Source organism: Indicator indicator, chromosome Z, assembly GCF_027791375.1.
Source record: "Indicator indicator isolate 239-I01 chromosome Z, UM_Iind_1.1, whole genome shotgun sequence".
Classification (NCBI taxonomy): Eukaryota; Metazoa; Chordata; class Aves; order Piciformes; family Indicatoridae; genus Indicator; species Indicator indicator.
In genome coordinates, this window is record NC_072053.1 from 16,646,011 (window position 1) to 16,662,776 (window position 16,766).

Here is a 16,766-nt window from a genome sequence, read left to right on the forward strand (position 1 = left end):
TCTGGATCAGGAATAGAGTGGTCAGCAGGAACAGGGAGGTCATTCTGCCCCTGCACTCAACACTGGTTAGACACACCTTGAGTACTGTGTCCAGTTCTGGTCCTCTCAGTTTAAGAAAGATGCTGAGTTGCTTGAACGTGTCTAGAGAAAGACAGCAAAGCTGGTGAGGGGTCTAGAGCACAAGCCCTGTGAGGAGTGGCTGAGGGAGCTGGGGTTGTTTAGCCTGGAGAAGAAGAGGCTCAGGGTAGACCTTATTGCTCTTTACAATGACCTGAAAGGAGGTTGTAGACAGGTGGAGGTTGGTCTCTTCTCTCAGATAAGCAGTGACAGAACAAGAGGACACAGTCTCAAGCTGCACCAGGGGAAGTTTAGGCTCAAGGCAAGGAGAAAGTTCTTCACAGAAAGAGTAATTAGCCAGTGGAATGTGCTGCCCAGGGAGGTGGTGGAGTCACTGTCCCTGGAAGTGTTTAAAATAAGACTAGATGAGGCACTTAGTGCCATGGTTTAGTTGATTAGATGATGTTGGGTGATAGGTTAGACTTGATGATCTCTGAGGTATTTTCCAACCTGGTTAATTCCATGAAGCATTTCTGCTAGCTGTGCAAACAGCACATCCTGCAATAACCTCTTCAAGATTTGAAACTGGTGGTGTGAAGTGCTTCAGAGGGGATGTACCTGGGCTGGCAGGGAGGTGCCTCTGTGTAGTAGCTCAGTATTTGTGGGGCAATGTACTAGTATTTTTGATAAACAAAAACTCTACCTCCATGCAAGAGTGAAAACCACACAGCTTGTTCTGGGTGTCACCTCAAAAAATGTGGGGGAAATGAAGGCTATAAGAAGTAGTCAACATGGATTCATGAAGGAGAACCCATGTCTGACTACTTTGATAGCCTTCTACAAGGGCATGATTGGATGGATAGATAAGAAAGAGGGAAGTGGAAGTTGTCTAATCTGCCTTCAGTGGGGATTTCAACACCATTTCCCTCGGCATCCTTATGAGCAAGCTTAGGAAGCGTGGGTTAGATGAATGGATAGTGGGGTGGATTGAAAACAGACTGAAAGAGCTCAGAGGATTGTGATCAGTGACACGGAGTCTGGTTGGAGGTCTGTAACAAGTGGTATCCCTCAGGGGTCAATAATGAGTCCAGATCTGTTCAATACTTTCCTCGACAATCTGAATGAAGGGATAGGAGTACCCTCAACAAATATGCTGATGACACAAAACTGGGAGGAGTGGCTGGCACACCACAAGTCTATGCTGCCGTCCAGCATGACCTAGACAGGCTGAAGAGTTGGGCAGAGAGTAACCATACGAAATTCAACAAGGGCAAGAGTAAGGTATTGCACCTAGGAAGGAATAACTTCATGGATCAGTACAAGTTGGGGATTGACTTATGGAAAAACACCTGGGAGTCCTGGTGGACCACAGGATGACCATGAGCCAGCAATATGCCCTTGAAGCCAAGAATGCCAACAGCATCCTAGGGTGCATCAAGAAGAGTATGGTAAGCTGGTCAGGGGAGGTTCTACTTCCACTCTACTCTGTACCTGTGAGGCCTCATCTGGACTATTGTGTCTGGTTCTGGACTCCCCAGTTCAAGAAAGACAGGGAACTATTTCAGAGCATTCATCAAAGGGCAACAAAGATAATCAAGGGACAAGAAAATCTCTTTTATGAAGAAAGGCTGAGGGACTCGGGGGTTTCTAGCCTGGAAAAGAGAAGACTGAGGGACTTTGTAACAATGCTTCTAACTACTTGAAGGGTGGGCATGAAGAGATTCCATATAAACATGAGCAGGAACTTTGCTTTGAAAATGGTGGTGCACTGGAGCAGGCTGCCCAGAGAGGTAGCAGAGTCTTTGTCTCTGAAATCATTCAAAGCCCGTCTGGATGCCATCCTGTTCAACTTGTTTTACGTGAAACTGCTCTGGCAGGCACATTGGACCAGAAAAATTTCAGAGGTCCCTTCCAACCCCAATCATTCTGTGATTCTTTGATTGGTAATACTTTACATATATGACTCTCCAACTTGAATTTGTCATCATGGACATGGTGAACAAGTTTGGCACTTGATTACATAAGATTTGAAATATTTTTACTTTTACTGCACCATCTAACTCATATTCCAGACTTCAGTCTTTTCAAAAGAGCAGTGCAATAATTATTTACACAGTAAAGACACAGAAAGACAGTTGAATTCTCAAGTTTAATCTATAAAATGGAAAGCTCATATTCAAATATTTATATTGTCCAGATTTTGAACTTGCTCTTGGTGTTCCAGCAGTCCCACACCAAATTCCATTTATGTCATTGTCATTAGTACCATTATTATTTTAATACATAACCTCTGTGCCAACATGTCTTGTGTATTCTCCAAGATTAACATCAGGTGGTTTCAAGCTGCTTCATCAACATGAGGATCAGTGGAGCTACACTGATTTACATCAACTGAGAATTTAACACAAAATCCCTTTTGTAACAGAAAGCTTTTTGCTGGACTATCTCTCCATTGGAGAGATAATATTTTTTAGAGGAAAGCTGTTATTTGCTATGCTTCCTTATGTAACAGCACTGTTAGCAAAACACTGAGATCAAAATATGGTATTAGGCCTGGAAAGGTTCAAGGTGTTGAAGTGAGCAACCTCTCCACGGCATGATGTTGTGCTCTTGTTGAACAAGTCCACGCAAATAATTTTAGTAACATTCTCTCTTCAGTGAAGGTATCTTCAATCTAAATTTGTGTGGCACAAAAGCTGAAAAGTAAATTATGACTCCAGTCTTTGATTTTGCCTGTGCTAATCTACCTAGCAGAAAATCTCCCTGTCCTGCCCCTCACCTATACTTCTGTTTCAACACATATCTGAAATATTTCTTTTTCTTCTTGAATCAGTCAATTGTCTTCTTGTTAAAGTGGTATGTTGAGTATTTTGCTTCACTTCTAGTTGGTCCATTCACAAACTGGCATTTGTATTTTTCCCATATTTCAAAAAGTAACTCCACTGTCATGTGCATGACTGGAAATCTATTCCTCAGCTCACTCTTGGAGATTAAGGCACATCAAATCTAAATGGTAATTGTGCTTCACGTCCCCAGTGATTGCAGGAACTCCTGTTCAGACAGTTCAATGAAGACAGTGGTTCCCCTTTTTTTAAATTCTGTTTTGCAGTGAGGTGCCACTTCTTCACTGCCACTATCTTGTGAAATATCTTGACCCATCTGCTACATTGGGACCTCTCATGTTGTTCTGGGTGTCTTCTCATGCTGTCTTGTCACAGGGTATGAACACAAATGGACAGCAGTACTCCTGTGTGCTACAGATGTAACCATAGATGTGTTGGATTAATTCACAGCTGTTTGAGAATTGCTATTTGTTGATCCATTACCATTTTTAAGAAGCATGTGGGCTGAAGAGCAAGAAAAGCCCTTGTGGAGGATACGTTGGGCCTGGGGGAAAGGGTAAGTCAGGTTCTGTTGCACACCTCTGTCTTAAAGCCTAGCCTCTGCAAGATGCCTAAAGAAGGGTTTGCTGCAGGAATCCTGAGCAGCAGAAGCATGCAGCACTCAATCTGTGAGTAGGTCTGTCGTCTTGAGCTTGCTGCACACCAAGATTAATAAGCAAAGACTGGCCTGTAAATCTTACACAGATTGCACTTCCCTCTCCATATAATGTTCTTCCTTTTGATAGAGAAGCATTTTTCCCCTCTAACTTTCTCAGGTTTTTTCTCTCTAGATCTAACTTTTCTGCATTCTGAGTGCAGGAATGTGTAAAACTTCAGGGTGAGAGGATTTGCTCTCTAGGCAAAGAAAACACCGGAGGTTAATTAAAAACAAAAGCAGGCATAACAAACAACCCCTAGTCGCTACCCACATGGACTCTTCAAACCCAGGGGTCCATGCAGGAGTAGAGTTAAATAGGACCAGGATGAAGACAAGAGCCCTGGAGGAGAAAAAGTGTTTGTAATCTTTGAGCAAAAGAAAAGGTGGGTGTAGACCATCCCATCATTGTAATCCCAGTGGCAATTTCATCTAGGCCTGTTGTTTCTTAATGATTTTTTTTTCCATCTTTAATTTGATGGGTCTTCTTTCCCAAATGAGTACTAAGATGGCAAGGGGGAGGTAAAGAGAACAGTAGGGCAAAGATCCAATCCTCTGACAATATTTCTTTTTCTTTGTTTCTTTCTCTCTTAACTGATTGCTAAAATCTCTTCCCCAGACTTTTCTCTGTCCTTTTACTAGTATTATAGTTTTGTTTAAAAATATGTGATCTACATGAACACAGGAAAATAAGAAGCAACATCAAACCAGGCTATCTAGCCCAATACCTTTAATATACCAGATGCAAGGTATAAGAGTTAGGAGTGTAAGAATGAGAAGGCATAATGCACTACTTTGTCTATGATGTAGGCTTGGGATTTCCTTATAATTAGTTTCCCTTGGGGGCAGCTTTCATCCATGAATTTCGCTAGTTATTCTTTTGCATCTACATAAAATTTTAGAATTTACAATTCCCTGCAGCAAGAATTTCTGTGGATCAATTACACTTTGGGTGAACAGAGTTTTCCAGGTGTTCAATACTACACCCACATGCCACTACCCACTTGGGTGTTAATTTAGAAGTAACTAAAGTTAGTAGGTGATGAGCAATCATAGATATATTTTGAGCCTGAACAGATGAATGAATAACTACTTTCATATTACATTGTCACTTTCTATTATTTAATTTTTCCCTTGTAGAACAGTTTTTTTCACTCTTCCCTGGTCTCCCTCATTTGTATTTGACCTCTTTTATTTCCTGTGCCTTGCTCAGACACAGAATCAGTAGACTCGAGTCTTGGATGGGAAGGGACTATTTAGCAGATGTCTCCAAACATCAGATGAAATTAAGAAAGCAGATTAACAAACATTTGATACATTGCCCAAAGCCCTGTGCTGTGTGTAAAGGTTAATATCTCTTGGACCACTCCTAACTGGTTACATCAAGACATAGTACTGTTTAAAATAAAAACTCACAAAGTTCTTATATCAAGGAACAGGCATGCCATGGGCAGGATGAGCTTTGGGAATATCCAGTCTTAGTGGCATAGTTTATATAAAATCTAGTTCTTATTATAAAGAATAGGGACATCTCTCCACCAGAATGTTCATCACAGATTGATGTTCAGTCCAAGCTGGAGAGAAGGCTAGTCCATTTTGGTTGCTAAGGTTTCATATCTCTCCTCTCCATTTTTCAATTGTATACATGCCTCCCATTAGAGGAGTAAACTTTGAATGAAATATTTTGCACATCTGTACCACTACATTACATCCCACTGGCCATGTCTTGACAGGCTGCATCAGTCAATAACAATGCAATATTAAAGGGTAGTGACACAACCATGCAGAGTAATGAGAGAAAGAAATTCTGAAATTCTCTCACTATTTAGCCATTTAGTAATCGACTGAATACAAAACCATCAAGTCAAAAACACAGGGAGCAGGCTAAGTCCAAGAGGTGCTTACATGCATCTCTGTAATATAGTGATTATGCTCAGGTGGCTGACAAAAATATCTAAGCAAATATATTGAGTTCAGTTCTACTCAGGATCTGAAGGCAGTGCAGAGCAAAAGAAAGAAACCTGGACATGGGAAAAATAAGAGTAAGGAGATGGAAGAAGGTAAGAGAGCACCATTTGGGTCTGTGAAGTGAGTATCAGTTAAGACGTGTGTTGTTTCAGTGAAGCAATTAATACAGGTGTATCTGTTTCTATACACTTTGTCTCAAGAGTGCAATTCCATTTTGCAGTCCTTCCTTTGAGAATCTCTACAGGCTCAGAAGACAGGTGTGGTTCTCGTGAGCTGTCCCCAGAGATTAGGATGGACAAACTTCATATACAATCAGACAGAAAGTGAAACCCAAATAAATATCCTTAGATTAAGAACCAGAATAAGAATAGAAGCCAACCTGTATTCTCTCCTTGGGAAACAGGGGAAGGACTTAGATTTGCTATATGCATAGCCTGAAGACCAGATGTGGAAAGGAAAAAGACATTTCAAAAAACGGGAGATGGCTTTTATGCATTCTTTTTAAAATTTGAAATAAGAGGAAAAAAACTAAATTGCTGCTCAAAAAAAGAGAAAACAAAGTTGGTGAGGAATTCTCAGGAAGCAGAAGGAGTTCTAACATTGAGGGCCACTATTTTGGCTTCTTCCACAAGCAGCTTCAGACTGCTTTGACAGGACCCTCCTGTGCCTTCCCAATGGGAGTATCAATACTCCCTCCTCTAAAAAGTAACAAGGATGTCTCTTTCTGGCATGGTTCCTAAGATCTTGCAACATAGACCCTGCAAAAGGTATATAAACCATGGATCAGCCCATCAGACAAAAAAGTGGCAAACTCTGGTTGATTGTCTCCTGGTGAAATGTCTGGTGTTATTAAACCACAGGCATTCTACACAAGCTGCACAGAGGTAGGAAAAAGGCAACCACACACCATAACCCAAGAGCTGTCTTAAATGAGGTGCTTCCCTAAAAGACTCTGCTGAAGTAGCTGAGCAAGGCTGTTAGAGAAGGACAGGGTGACAGAAGAAGGAAAATCACTGGGACTCCAGTCAAGATGAGCCAGTGAGGTGTGAAACTCAGAGTACAGAGAAAGAAGAAGGATGAGATGGCAAAGCCTGCTCTTTTTAAAAATCTTAAAACATTTATTTTATTGCAGCTGTTTAGAAGTGTAATCCTACAACTTCAGAGTGTAAATCCTGCACAAACCCAGCCATCATTGCAGCTGGAAGCCTCTAGGTATTTCTGCAATCACCCTGCAATTCTTCAGCTGCTGAAAATCAGGAGGTGAAGGAAGAAAGAGACAGGAAGGGGGAAAGCTGTCATCTAACAAAATCCTAATCCAGAAGCCCAAAGACTGTCCCAGCATTTGGTGCCTCATGAGCGCTGTCCAAAGTGTGAGGGAAGGAGGCACTGGCTTCTCCCAAAACTCCTGTCCTCTTTTTTTTTTTTTAAAGTGATTTCAATTAACCATGGAAGAGCATGGAAACCTTTTCCTTCATTTTGAGTTCAAGGCTTGCTAATAAAATGTCCCCAGCACCAGGATGCCTCTTCTGCTTTCTCTGGATTCTTAGGCAGAGCTTCCAAAAAAGAGGCACAGGATAAGTAAGCAGAGGGGGAGAGTTTTTACTTTAATCCATGGCGTGTGAGGATTTCTTCAAGTGGCATGATTGAGAAATGCAGACGTCTTCAACCATCATTGCTGCATGCAGGGCAGCTCAGAGAGGAAGAGACATGAGCACATCCCTGCAGTCTGCTTAGCGAAATGGGTTCCTCGTGACTAGGGATGCATCTGTGCAGCTTCTAACCCAATGGGGCTTCTAACTGTGATCATAATAGAAAGAACATATAGTAATAAAGTAAATAGGCAGTATAACTGTCCTCTGTAATGTTATTCTCCAGGCTAAATGAGTTGCCAAGACTGAAAAAAAAGAAAAAATTCTCCAAGTGGTATTAAAATGTCTTTCAATTTTAATAATTTAAGGGACACACTAGTGAGAAAGATAAAGAAACTTTAAAATGTATTGTTTTTCAGCCTGATGGTCTCTCCCTCAGACTGTTCTGCCTCTGTCCCCGGCTAAAGCAGAGCATTTTAATAAGTTTTTGGGGCAGAAATATGTTTGGTTGTTGGTTGTTTTTTTTTGGGGGGGGTGTCATTTGTTGTTTTTTTTTTTTAATTTAATTTAATTTAATTTAATTTAAGTTTGTCTTTAGAAAAATTGGTTTGATTTGGGGTATTCTGCTTTTGTAAATAAATTGCCTTCCTTTCTCCCTTCTTCATCTCTCCTGCCCTTTCTTCTCTCCCTCCCTCCTTCCATTTCTCTTTCTCCCTTAGACTTACTAATTTTTTCTCTCTTCTTCCTGGTTCGAAAAGCCCTAGAATGTCTCCTTGAGTGTTAAGGACACACTGGCAATAATTTATGTTATAGCGTGATATGAAAAAAATTACATTACACCATAAATTATAACATGAAGGGTGAAATGCCAGGAAGGATGCCAAATGTCAGTAGAAGTCCCATTAGACCACAGAGGTCTATTGCCTTCTGCTTCCAACAGAAGTCTTAGAAGGTTTGCATGAAACTGTTTGCTGTAAAGGGGGAAGAGGCTGGAGCGGGGAGTAAGGAGAAATATAATAATATAATATAACAGATGAAATGTATAATCAGTCAAAGAGAGATAGGAAATTTTTACTAATCCCCAAAAGGAAAGGTGACTTTTCTATAGAACTGTAGAAATTTCAAATTTGGGATACCTTAATGCTATCTCAAGCTGTAACAGGGGCTGTAGGAAGTAGCTGTATTGTGTGTGTGTAGTGCTGTTATTTGATGGGCTTTTGGACTTTATCCTCCCAGAGAAGTCCCTGTGGAAGTCACAGAGGTTCCTCAGGGTTTCAGATAGCCCTGCTCATTGTTGTAGATCCAAGGTGCTTTTTGAGGCTATGTCAGGCTCTGTTTGAAGATGTGCCATGCTCTTTTCTTCTCTGGGAAAAGGACTAACTAGGTGTGGAAATTAAGAAGGGGTCTTAGAAGAAAATGATACCAAGGGGCAGATGGGAATCTGGAGCCCATCTCTGATCTTGTGGTGTGGACTATTGTTCATGACATCAGGTGGCTGGAGAGGCAAAGGAGAAGGGTCATTTCATACTTGCTACTCTACACTTCTTCTAACGTTCACCAGTAGGCACTACCTGAAAAGATGGTGTGGACTTGTGGAACATGAGGCAGACCTGTGCAGTCATACTAATCCTCCAGTGTTGGGTCTGACATATTTCTGTTACCTGTACCCTGATTATTAATTAATTCATGCTGCATAAAAGTCTTCACATTCTTTTTTTGTCACCTGATCTCATCCTGTGTGTCTGTCTCTTCCTTAGATGTGATGAAAAAGATGGCACAAATGAACTATGTTGTGCAGCAGGCTGTAGACTGTTGATGCAGAGAAGGTCAGCTTACCCTAGGGTGAAACAGCTGGCAAACTTGCTATTTCATTCCTATCTCATGTCTGGTGAAATTACTAAATATAAAACTGAGAGCCAAATTTTATAACACTGCATTGTTAGTGGAAAAGCTAAGAGTTTTTTTACAGGTATCAAGTAACAAAATGGGATGAGTTGATGGTAAAAAAGGAAATATTTTTATGGTGTACTAAGAACAAGAATATGTCTGTTTTCCTTTAAAGATACAGAAAAAAAAATAAAAGAAAAAAAAAAAGGGATCATTATTTTCCTTTCAAAAAAACTAGAAAACCCAAACCCATACCCAGCGTCCCAATCAATGGAGAGAAAAGCAGCTTTGAGTGCCTTATTGAACTGACCTACAGAAAAAGCTTCAGAGCTTCAAGCCTAAACAAGTCCCTGATAAGATGTGAAATGCAATGGAAAAATCATTTAGAGAGAACAACACAGAAGCTGATTTTGCTCTAGTTTTACAGGTCGGTTCAATAAAGGTTCCTGAACTCTCCTTTCTGTGCAATTCTAAAGAAGGGTCATTTAATTAATATATTTACCTGGAGGAAGAAAAAAGAAGAGCAAGGTGGGGAGGAAAACAAACTTAAAACAAAGACTGTATTCTTCATTCTGTATTGTAGGACTTGTATGGGTCTGTCTATCACATGAGCTCTTTGGGTACCCACAACCCTTCCTTCCACACAGTTGCTCTCTTAGTTTCACCCCATAATTTGGTGTATAAATTATTAAAAAAAACAATGGAATCTGGAAAGGAAAAACACATCCAAGTACAATTTTTACTCATGTTTTCTTTCTTTAGTTCTTTGTGATTCCTTTACTGTGTTTTTCAGCCAGCCCTCCTTATTTGAATTTGAAAGACAGTGAAAACATTTTATTATCTTTCTGTCAGACTTCAGAAGAGTATCTGGTAGTGTTCAGGATACCCCCTGGTGGGACTTCTGGATGTAAAACCATAGGGGTCTGCAACAGCACTTATCCCTGCTCTCTGTTCCTGCCTTTGCTGTGCATCCCCTCTCAAGCATGACACAGCTGTGCAAACCTAAACATGCTGCAGTCTCCAGAGTCCAGAGCATCTCCATGGTCTCTAGTGGAGGAATCTTGGGCTGACACTGTCTCTCCATCTCTTGACAGTTCTGTTCCCATGCAGTCAGGGTTGGTGAGGGAATATGCAGGAAAACAGTCCATCTGCCCCTGTGTTTGAACAGAGGAGACTGTGCTCATCACTCAGTGCCCAGCCTGGGATATTGAAAAGGTGACTTTTGTGATAAAGACTTGTTGTCTCTGCAAGATTCTGCTTAACCTGGTCACTAAAACCTTTTCACACCACTGTAGGTCTAGTCCTGTCTCAAAAAGACAAAAAGTTTCTGCAGGCCCAGGTAACCTGAGAGGGTCCCCTGTGCAGTACCCTGTGAGTTATCTAGCTCACTGTTGAGGAGCTACAGTAATAATCATAATAGTAAGGGTTTGTGCACAAGAATAGGGTAAAACCACTTTAAATAATGTGTAGGCCCTCTGGTGGTGCTCCCCATTTAAAAGCTATGCTGGAGATGAGTCTGGCACGATTGCATGCATGTTATAAATGGAGTTATTGATGCCATCTGTGTTCCTATAGCTTTTCCATGTTATTTTTGTATCATCGAAAGATGAGGATCATTCCTCCTGTTCTCTTCCTAATAACACATTGATTAAAAGTGTGTTCTGCACAGAGGGAAGAGAAGGGTTAACAGAAAACCTTTTCAACGTGAGAGGGAGAGCTAAGCTTCCTGCTTTCAGGGATACTGAACTGTGGAGAAGTGGGGAGAAAGTCTTTCTCCCCCCACCTCACCAAAACGTGGTCTGCCTCAAAAAAAACCCACCACAACAACAAACAAAACAAAAACAAAAATCAGAAAGTCTTTATTTTTTTTTTTAATGCCCTTCCAAATATCACTTCTGCTTGTCACAATATTTATAAAAATCTTCTTGCTATCTCAAGCTGCACAGCCTCTGGCTCAGGTTCCTGCTTATGCAAAACAGGGTCATAAACATGTCGCTGTGTATTTGATAAATCCATCTTCTTCTTGTCATTGTCACCAAGAAGCTGAGATGACGGGAGATTACTCCGTCAAATCGCCGTGGAAACGCCTGCAGAGTTTATGAATTTTCATAGGATGCAAGTCCTCTTTAATGGGAAGTGAGGCCCAGTGAAAGCTTACTATTTTTAAGGAAAAGTGTCTGCATCTGTGTGTGGGAATACACTCTGTGGCCAAATCTTTACCTAACATACATTAGGAGTTACACCAATGCATCCCAGTTGAGAGCATCACAGTGAGCTTGTGCCCATTACCTTTTATGTATTTATCTCTGTGACCCCAATTCACATTTATATTAAGGCTCCCTTAATCCATAGTAGATGTGTAAAGGAGGAGTTAAATAAGTGCAAATGCCATTAGAGCATATTTACGGATCTAACAAATTTTCTGTGAGCATTTTCATTGCCACATTTGAAATGCTTTTTGATTCCCCCTCCTCCTTTTTCTGCAATCCAGTGAAGATACCAACCCATCTTCTGTGAGAATTGCCTCTATGCCAGGGTTCAAAGCCAGCTGGCTTTTTTTTTCTATAGCAAAGATTAAAAACAAACACTATTCAATTTTACAAAAAGGAAAAATATCCTTGTCTCACTCCTGTCTAGATTTTAAAATGGCTGAAGTAATTATGCTCAAACTTCAGCAAAATAGGTGAAAATATCAACATGGATGTTAACCTTCAAGTATGAAACTCACTTGTGCCAGGTCCTGAACACTGTTGAAATTTAAGAGGTTCTTTGGCATGGCAGTATAATGTTCAGTGTAGCACCAAGCTCTTCCTTGGAGATTGCTGGTGCATCACAGTGAATAGTCAGCTTATGGAGACAAACCAGAGCAGATCTGGCAGCCACTTTGCAGGTCAAGGATATAACAGCTAAAACGTTGTAGGGAAATCACCAGTGTTAGTAAGAAGCAACTTCCAAAGGTCCAGCCTCTCCTTCAAAGCAGGACTGTCACACACAGGTGGTCAGGTTAACGGTGGTTTGACCTAGCTGTGTCTCATGGAAATTCATGGAAGTTCATGGAAGGGATTTACAGAGTTCTGAAGTGTTTTACAGTAATCCAGTAAGAACAGGTACTTAAGACTTCTTTCTTCAAGATGGAGATGGGGAGCATGTCTGTTCACAGGGCCCATGATGTCTTGAGACTTAGGGTCATTCACTGAAGCCATGCTCAGAGCACCACACAGGTCAGGCTTAAGCTGAACTGTTGCCTGCAATGCAGGTGTGCAGCCTGTATGGCTAGAGCTGAGCTTACCCTTCACCATGTCATACAGATACCACTAGCAGCTGAACACTGCAGAAACACTGTGCTCAACAGAACGGCAGATGGTAACATCTTCAGCAGTTCAATGGGATTTTTCCAACTTTCTGGAGCCATCTATGCTTCTGCTAACACCCAGCCTGGGGAGCTTAGAGCCAGATTTGCTATACAGACTTTTGAAGTTTGAAGACAGAAGGTAGTCTGTCCTGTGATCCCAGAGCCTTCTCTTCCCATTGAAGTTGTTTTACCTTCACTTTCCATCATATTCAAGTAGCACAACCTTCTGCTTAAGCAAAAAGTGTGAAAGTCTTTTAAAGCAGTACCTCTGTGTTATAATTCTATTGCTGCTAGCAAAATCAGAACTCTCCCCAAATAGCTGCCTGTATATGAAACTGAAAAAAAAAAAAAAAAAACCAAGCCAAAAAAAAGACATGTCTGTTTCTTAGCATCTCAAGGCTTAAAGGGAGCTAGCTGTAGACCTTTAATCCTCACTGCAGCTGTTGCTACTGCATGTAAAACCTCTATTGGTTTGGCTCTTTACAAAAACAGTAAGCTAAGTAGTAACTCTGGCTCAATCTTAAACAGAGTAACCACTATTTATAATCAGCCTGAAATATGTGTTTCTGTGTATGCATGCAAACCAGTGCAGTGTCCAAGACAATTGTACTTTAATGGGATTTTCATTCAAGTGATAACTTAAGGGGAGTGGTGCCAATTTTCCTGTTTGCCTATTAGGACATCTAGAGAGCCATTCCCCCATACAGTAATACCAGAGCTTGATGTTACCTGTGCTAGGGCTTGTATTATCTCTATTTGGGCTTCTGTGACTAAAGCATTTGCTATCTAACTACTGCCAATTTATACCATTCATGGTTCATCTTCACAGATCTCCTGCCAAAACCAACAGTCTTAATCCTTAGAAGTGAACTCCACTGCACACATTGGAAGACATTCCCTTCCCTGATATTTTAAGAGGGTGTTGTGTGTTTCAGAAGTCCTCAAAGTGTTTTAAAGTTCATGAACAATGACCAGTTAGAGGATCACAGAACTGCTTGAATTAGAAAAGACCTTTAAGATCACCAATTCCAATCCTTAACTTAATACAGACGAGTCCTTGGTTAAACTGTATTCCTGAGCATTACATCTACATAATTCTTAAATACCTCCAGGAATGGGGACTTCACCACTGTCTTGGGACAGCTGTTCCAATGCCTGATAATCCCTTTCAGTAAAGAAATTCTTCCCGATATCTCATATAACTTCCCTTAGCACAACTTCAGGCCATCTCCTCTCCTTCTTATCACTTATTATTTGGATGAACAGACTCATTACCACCTCTCTACAAGCTCCTTTCAGGTAGTTGTAGAGAGTGATAAGACCTTCCTTCAACCTCTTCTCCAGGATAAACATTCCCATTTCTCTCATAAGACTTCTTCTTCAGATGGTTCACCAGCTTTTCTGCCCTTCTTTGGACACTCTCCAGTAACTCAATGATTTTCTTGTAGTGAAGGGCACGAAGCTGAACACATTTCAAGGTGCGGCCTCACCAATGCTGAGTATAGGAGCTTGATCACTTCCCTACGTCTGCTGGCCACACTAGTCCTGATACAGTGCAGGATGCTGTTGACCTTCTTGGCCACCTGAGCACACTGTTGGCTCATGTTCATCTGGCTGTCAACCAGCATCCCATGTCCTTTTCCACTGGCCAGGTTTCCAGGCACTCTGCCCCAAGACAGTGGCATTGCTTGTGATTGTTGTGACTCAAGTGCAGCGCCCAGCACCTGGCCTTGCAACTGGACCCAGTACATCAACCCACCTTGTCCAAATCTCTCTGCAGAGCCTTCCTACCCTCAAGCACATCAACGCTTCTACCCAGCTTGATGTTGCCTGCAAACTTATTAGGAGTACACTTGATTCCCTCATTCAGATCATTGATAAAGATGTTGTACAGGACTGGCCCTGGTACTGCACCCTGGGGAACACCATTTGTGACCAGATGCCAAATTAATTTAACTTAATTTACCACTACTATTTGGGACTGGTAGTACAATCATTTTTTTTACCCAACAAGAAGTGCACCCATCAAAGTCACAAGTAGCTGGATTCTTCAGGAGAATGCTGTGGGAGACAGTGTCAAACACCTTACTGAAGTTCAGGTAACAACCCACAACCTTTCCTTCATACACTAAGCAGGTGACCATTTTGTAGAAGGACATCAGGTTTATCAAACAGGACCTGCCTTCAATAAACCCATGTTGACTGGGCCTAATCATCTGTTTATCCTGCATGATAGTATCCAGGATGATCTGCTCCATTAGCCTTCCCCAACCAAAGTCAGAGAGACCTGTAGTTTCCCAGATCGTCCTTCCAAGCCGTCTTGTAGGTGGGTGTCATACTGGCTAACCTTCAGTCTGCTGGGACCTCCCTGGTCAGCCATGATGACAAATGATGGAAAGTGGCTTGGCAAGCACCTCTACCAGCTCACTCAGAACACTTGTGTGGATTCCGTATGGTCCCACACACTTGTGTACATCTATGTGGTGCAGCAGGTCATCAGCCATCTCTTCCTGGATTCTAGGGTGATCATTCTTCTCCTGGTCTCTGTCTGCAAGTTCAAGGGACTGGATTCCCACAATACAAGGTCTACAGATTTTTCATCTCTTAAGCTTGATGTAATCTCAGAGATGATGAAATGTACTCCTTCTCCTCCTCTGTCATGAGATTTCTTACTGGAGTTCTGCTAGCTATACAGGGAGTTATCTTATTTTCTCAAGGCCAAGTCTACCTTCTGCCATAAAAAGTCTGCCACTGCATGCTAGGTTGGATGCCTGTGCTTGGGAGACTTTGCATGGCCTTGCTCCTTGCACCTCTATGCAGCACTGCAGCTACTTCTCAACTCTATCCAAAGCCCCTTTTGATGCCTCTGAACCATGTCTCTACTTGTAGGGCTGAACAAAGTGGGCAGCTTTCACTGAATCATAGAATCAACCAGCTTGGAAAATACTTCAGAGATCATCAAGTCCAACCTATTACCTAATACCTAACACCTCCTGACAACGAAACCATGGCTCCAAGTACAACATCCAATATTTATTTAAATTGAGGAAGGTGACTCCATCTGGGCAGCCCATTCCACTAACCAATTACTCTTTCTGTGAAGAACTCTCTCCTCACCTTGAGCCTAAACTTCCCCTTGTGCAGCTTGAGATTGTGTCCTCTTGTTCTGTCACTGGTTGCCTGGGAGAAGAGACCAAACCCCACCTGTCTACAACCTCCTTTCAGGTCGTTGCAAAGAGCAATAAGGTCTCCCTTGAACCTCCTCTTTTCCAGGCTAAACAACCCCAGCTCCCTCAGCTTTCAATGCATAAACCAGCTGTGTGAGCAGGAAGGGATGTCCCAGACCTTTACCTGCCACTAATCTATGTTACCCAGTCATTAAAGAGACAGTCAAAAAGTAAAAGCTAAATTCAGTAGTATTGTTTGGCTGCTTACTTGATTGTAGTTCTGCACAGCAGTTACAAATCCAGTTTAACAGGCCAGCACTCTGGCTCGTACCATTGATCTAGCACACTAGTGGATTTGTTCTTAAGGAATGAAGTTAAAATTCCCTTTGGCTTTGCCAGGGTCTGGCTTTCACCCTGCAGAGCTAGAAATCAATACAAACGTTGGAAGGCATAACTCATTGTAAATGCCTCTGAAGGGGGAATTATGGAGAGTGCAATTATCCAGAGAAGGAAATAACAAGACAAGCTTTTTTTTATTTACCTTTGTTCAGTTGTTTTGTTTTTTTTTTTTTTTTTTGTATGTGGTTGGTTTGTTTGGTTGATTTGTTTGGTTTGTTTGTTTCTTCTCCCAGTGGAAAGTATTATCCTAGAAATAGAAAATAAATAGCATCTGGAGCATTTTATAATTCTTCCAAAATGAAGTAGTAAGACTGCAGGAAATTTTATTGCCAACAGAAAAAAATAATCTGTCATATTGTGGGATTAGAAGAACATGACTCAGTTACTTCATGCTGTCACTGGTAATCAGCTATCAGAATTAATAGTGTTAATAGTGGATATGGCACAAGAGTTGTCTTCAGGTGCTTTAAAAATTAGGATTATGATGGAACTCCCTAAGGAATATGAATGTTAGATTTCTGGTATATATTCTTAACACTTAACCCTTTTAATAGAGAGCTTGGTTTCTTGGATGCTGTTCTATTTTGCTTTGTGTATATGTTGCAGTGGGCTGCTTTAGTGTTGCTGTTTGTTATCCAGAGGTAGCTCTACTTTGGTCCTTCTGGAGAAGGAAAGAGCATGGGACATGTTTGTTGTCTGGGGGTTTTTTTTGGTTGGTTGGTTTGGTTTTTTGGGTTTGGTTTTTGTGTGTATGTGTGTAAGTGAATAGCTCAGTTACTCTGTTTTAATGCAGCTACATCTGGGGTTAAA

At 41.3% G+C, this 16,766-nt stretch overlaps 1 protein-coding gene across 32 annotated transcripts in view; it reads left to right on the forward strand.

The window, feature by feature from the left end:
* CELF4 (CUGBP Elav-like family member 4) overlaps positions 1–16,766 on the forward strand; it is a 745,900-nt gene that overhangs the window by 532,824 nt on the left and 196,310 nt on the right. For 8 of the 32 annotated variants that reach the window (XM_054397278.1, XM_054397286.1, XM_054397300.1 and 5 more), the window contains exon 4: positions 8,323–8,336. The exons of the other annotated variants lie outside the window; for them this stretch is intronic. In XM_054397278.1, coding sequence (XP_054253253.1) covers positions 8,323–8,336 — 14 coding nt within the window. The remainder of the gene's footprint in view (positions 1–8,322; positions 8,337–16,766) is intronic. 32 annotated transcript variants of the gene reach the window in all.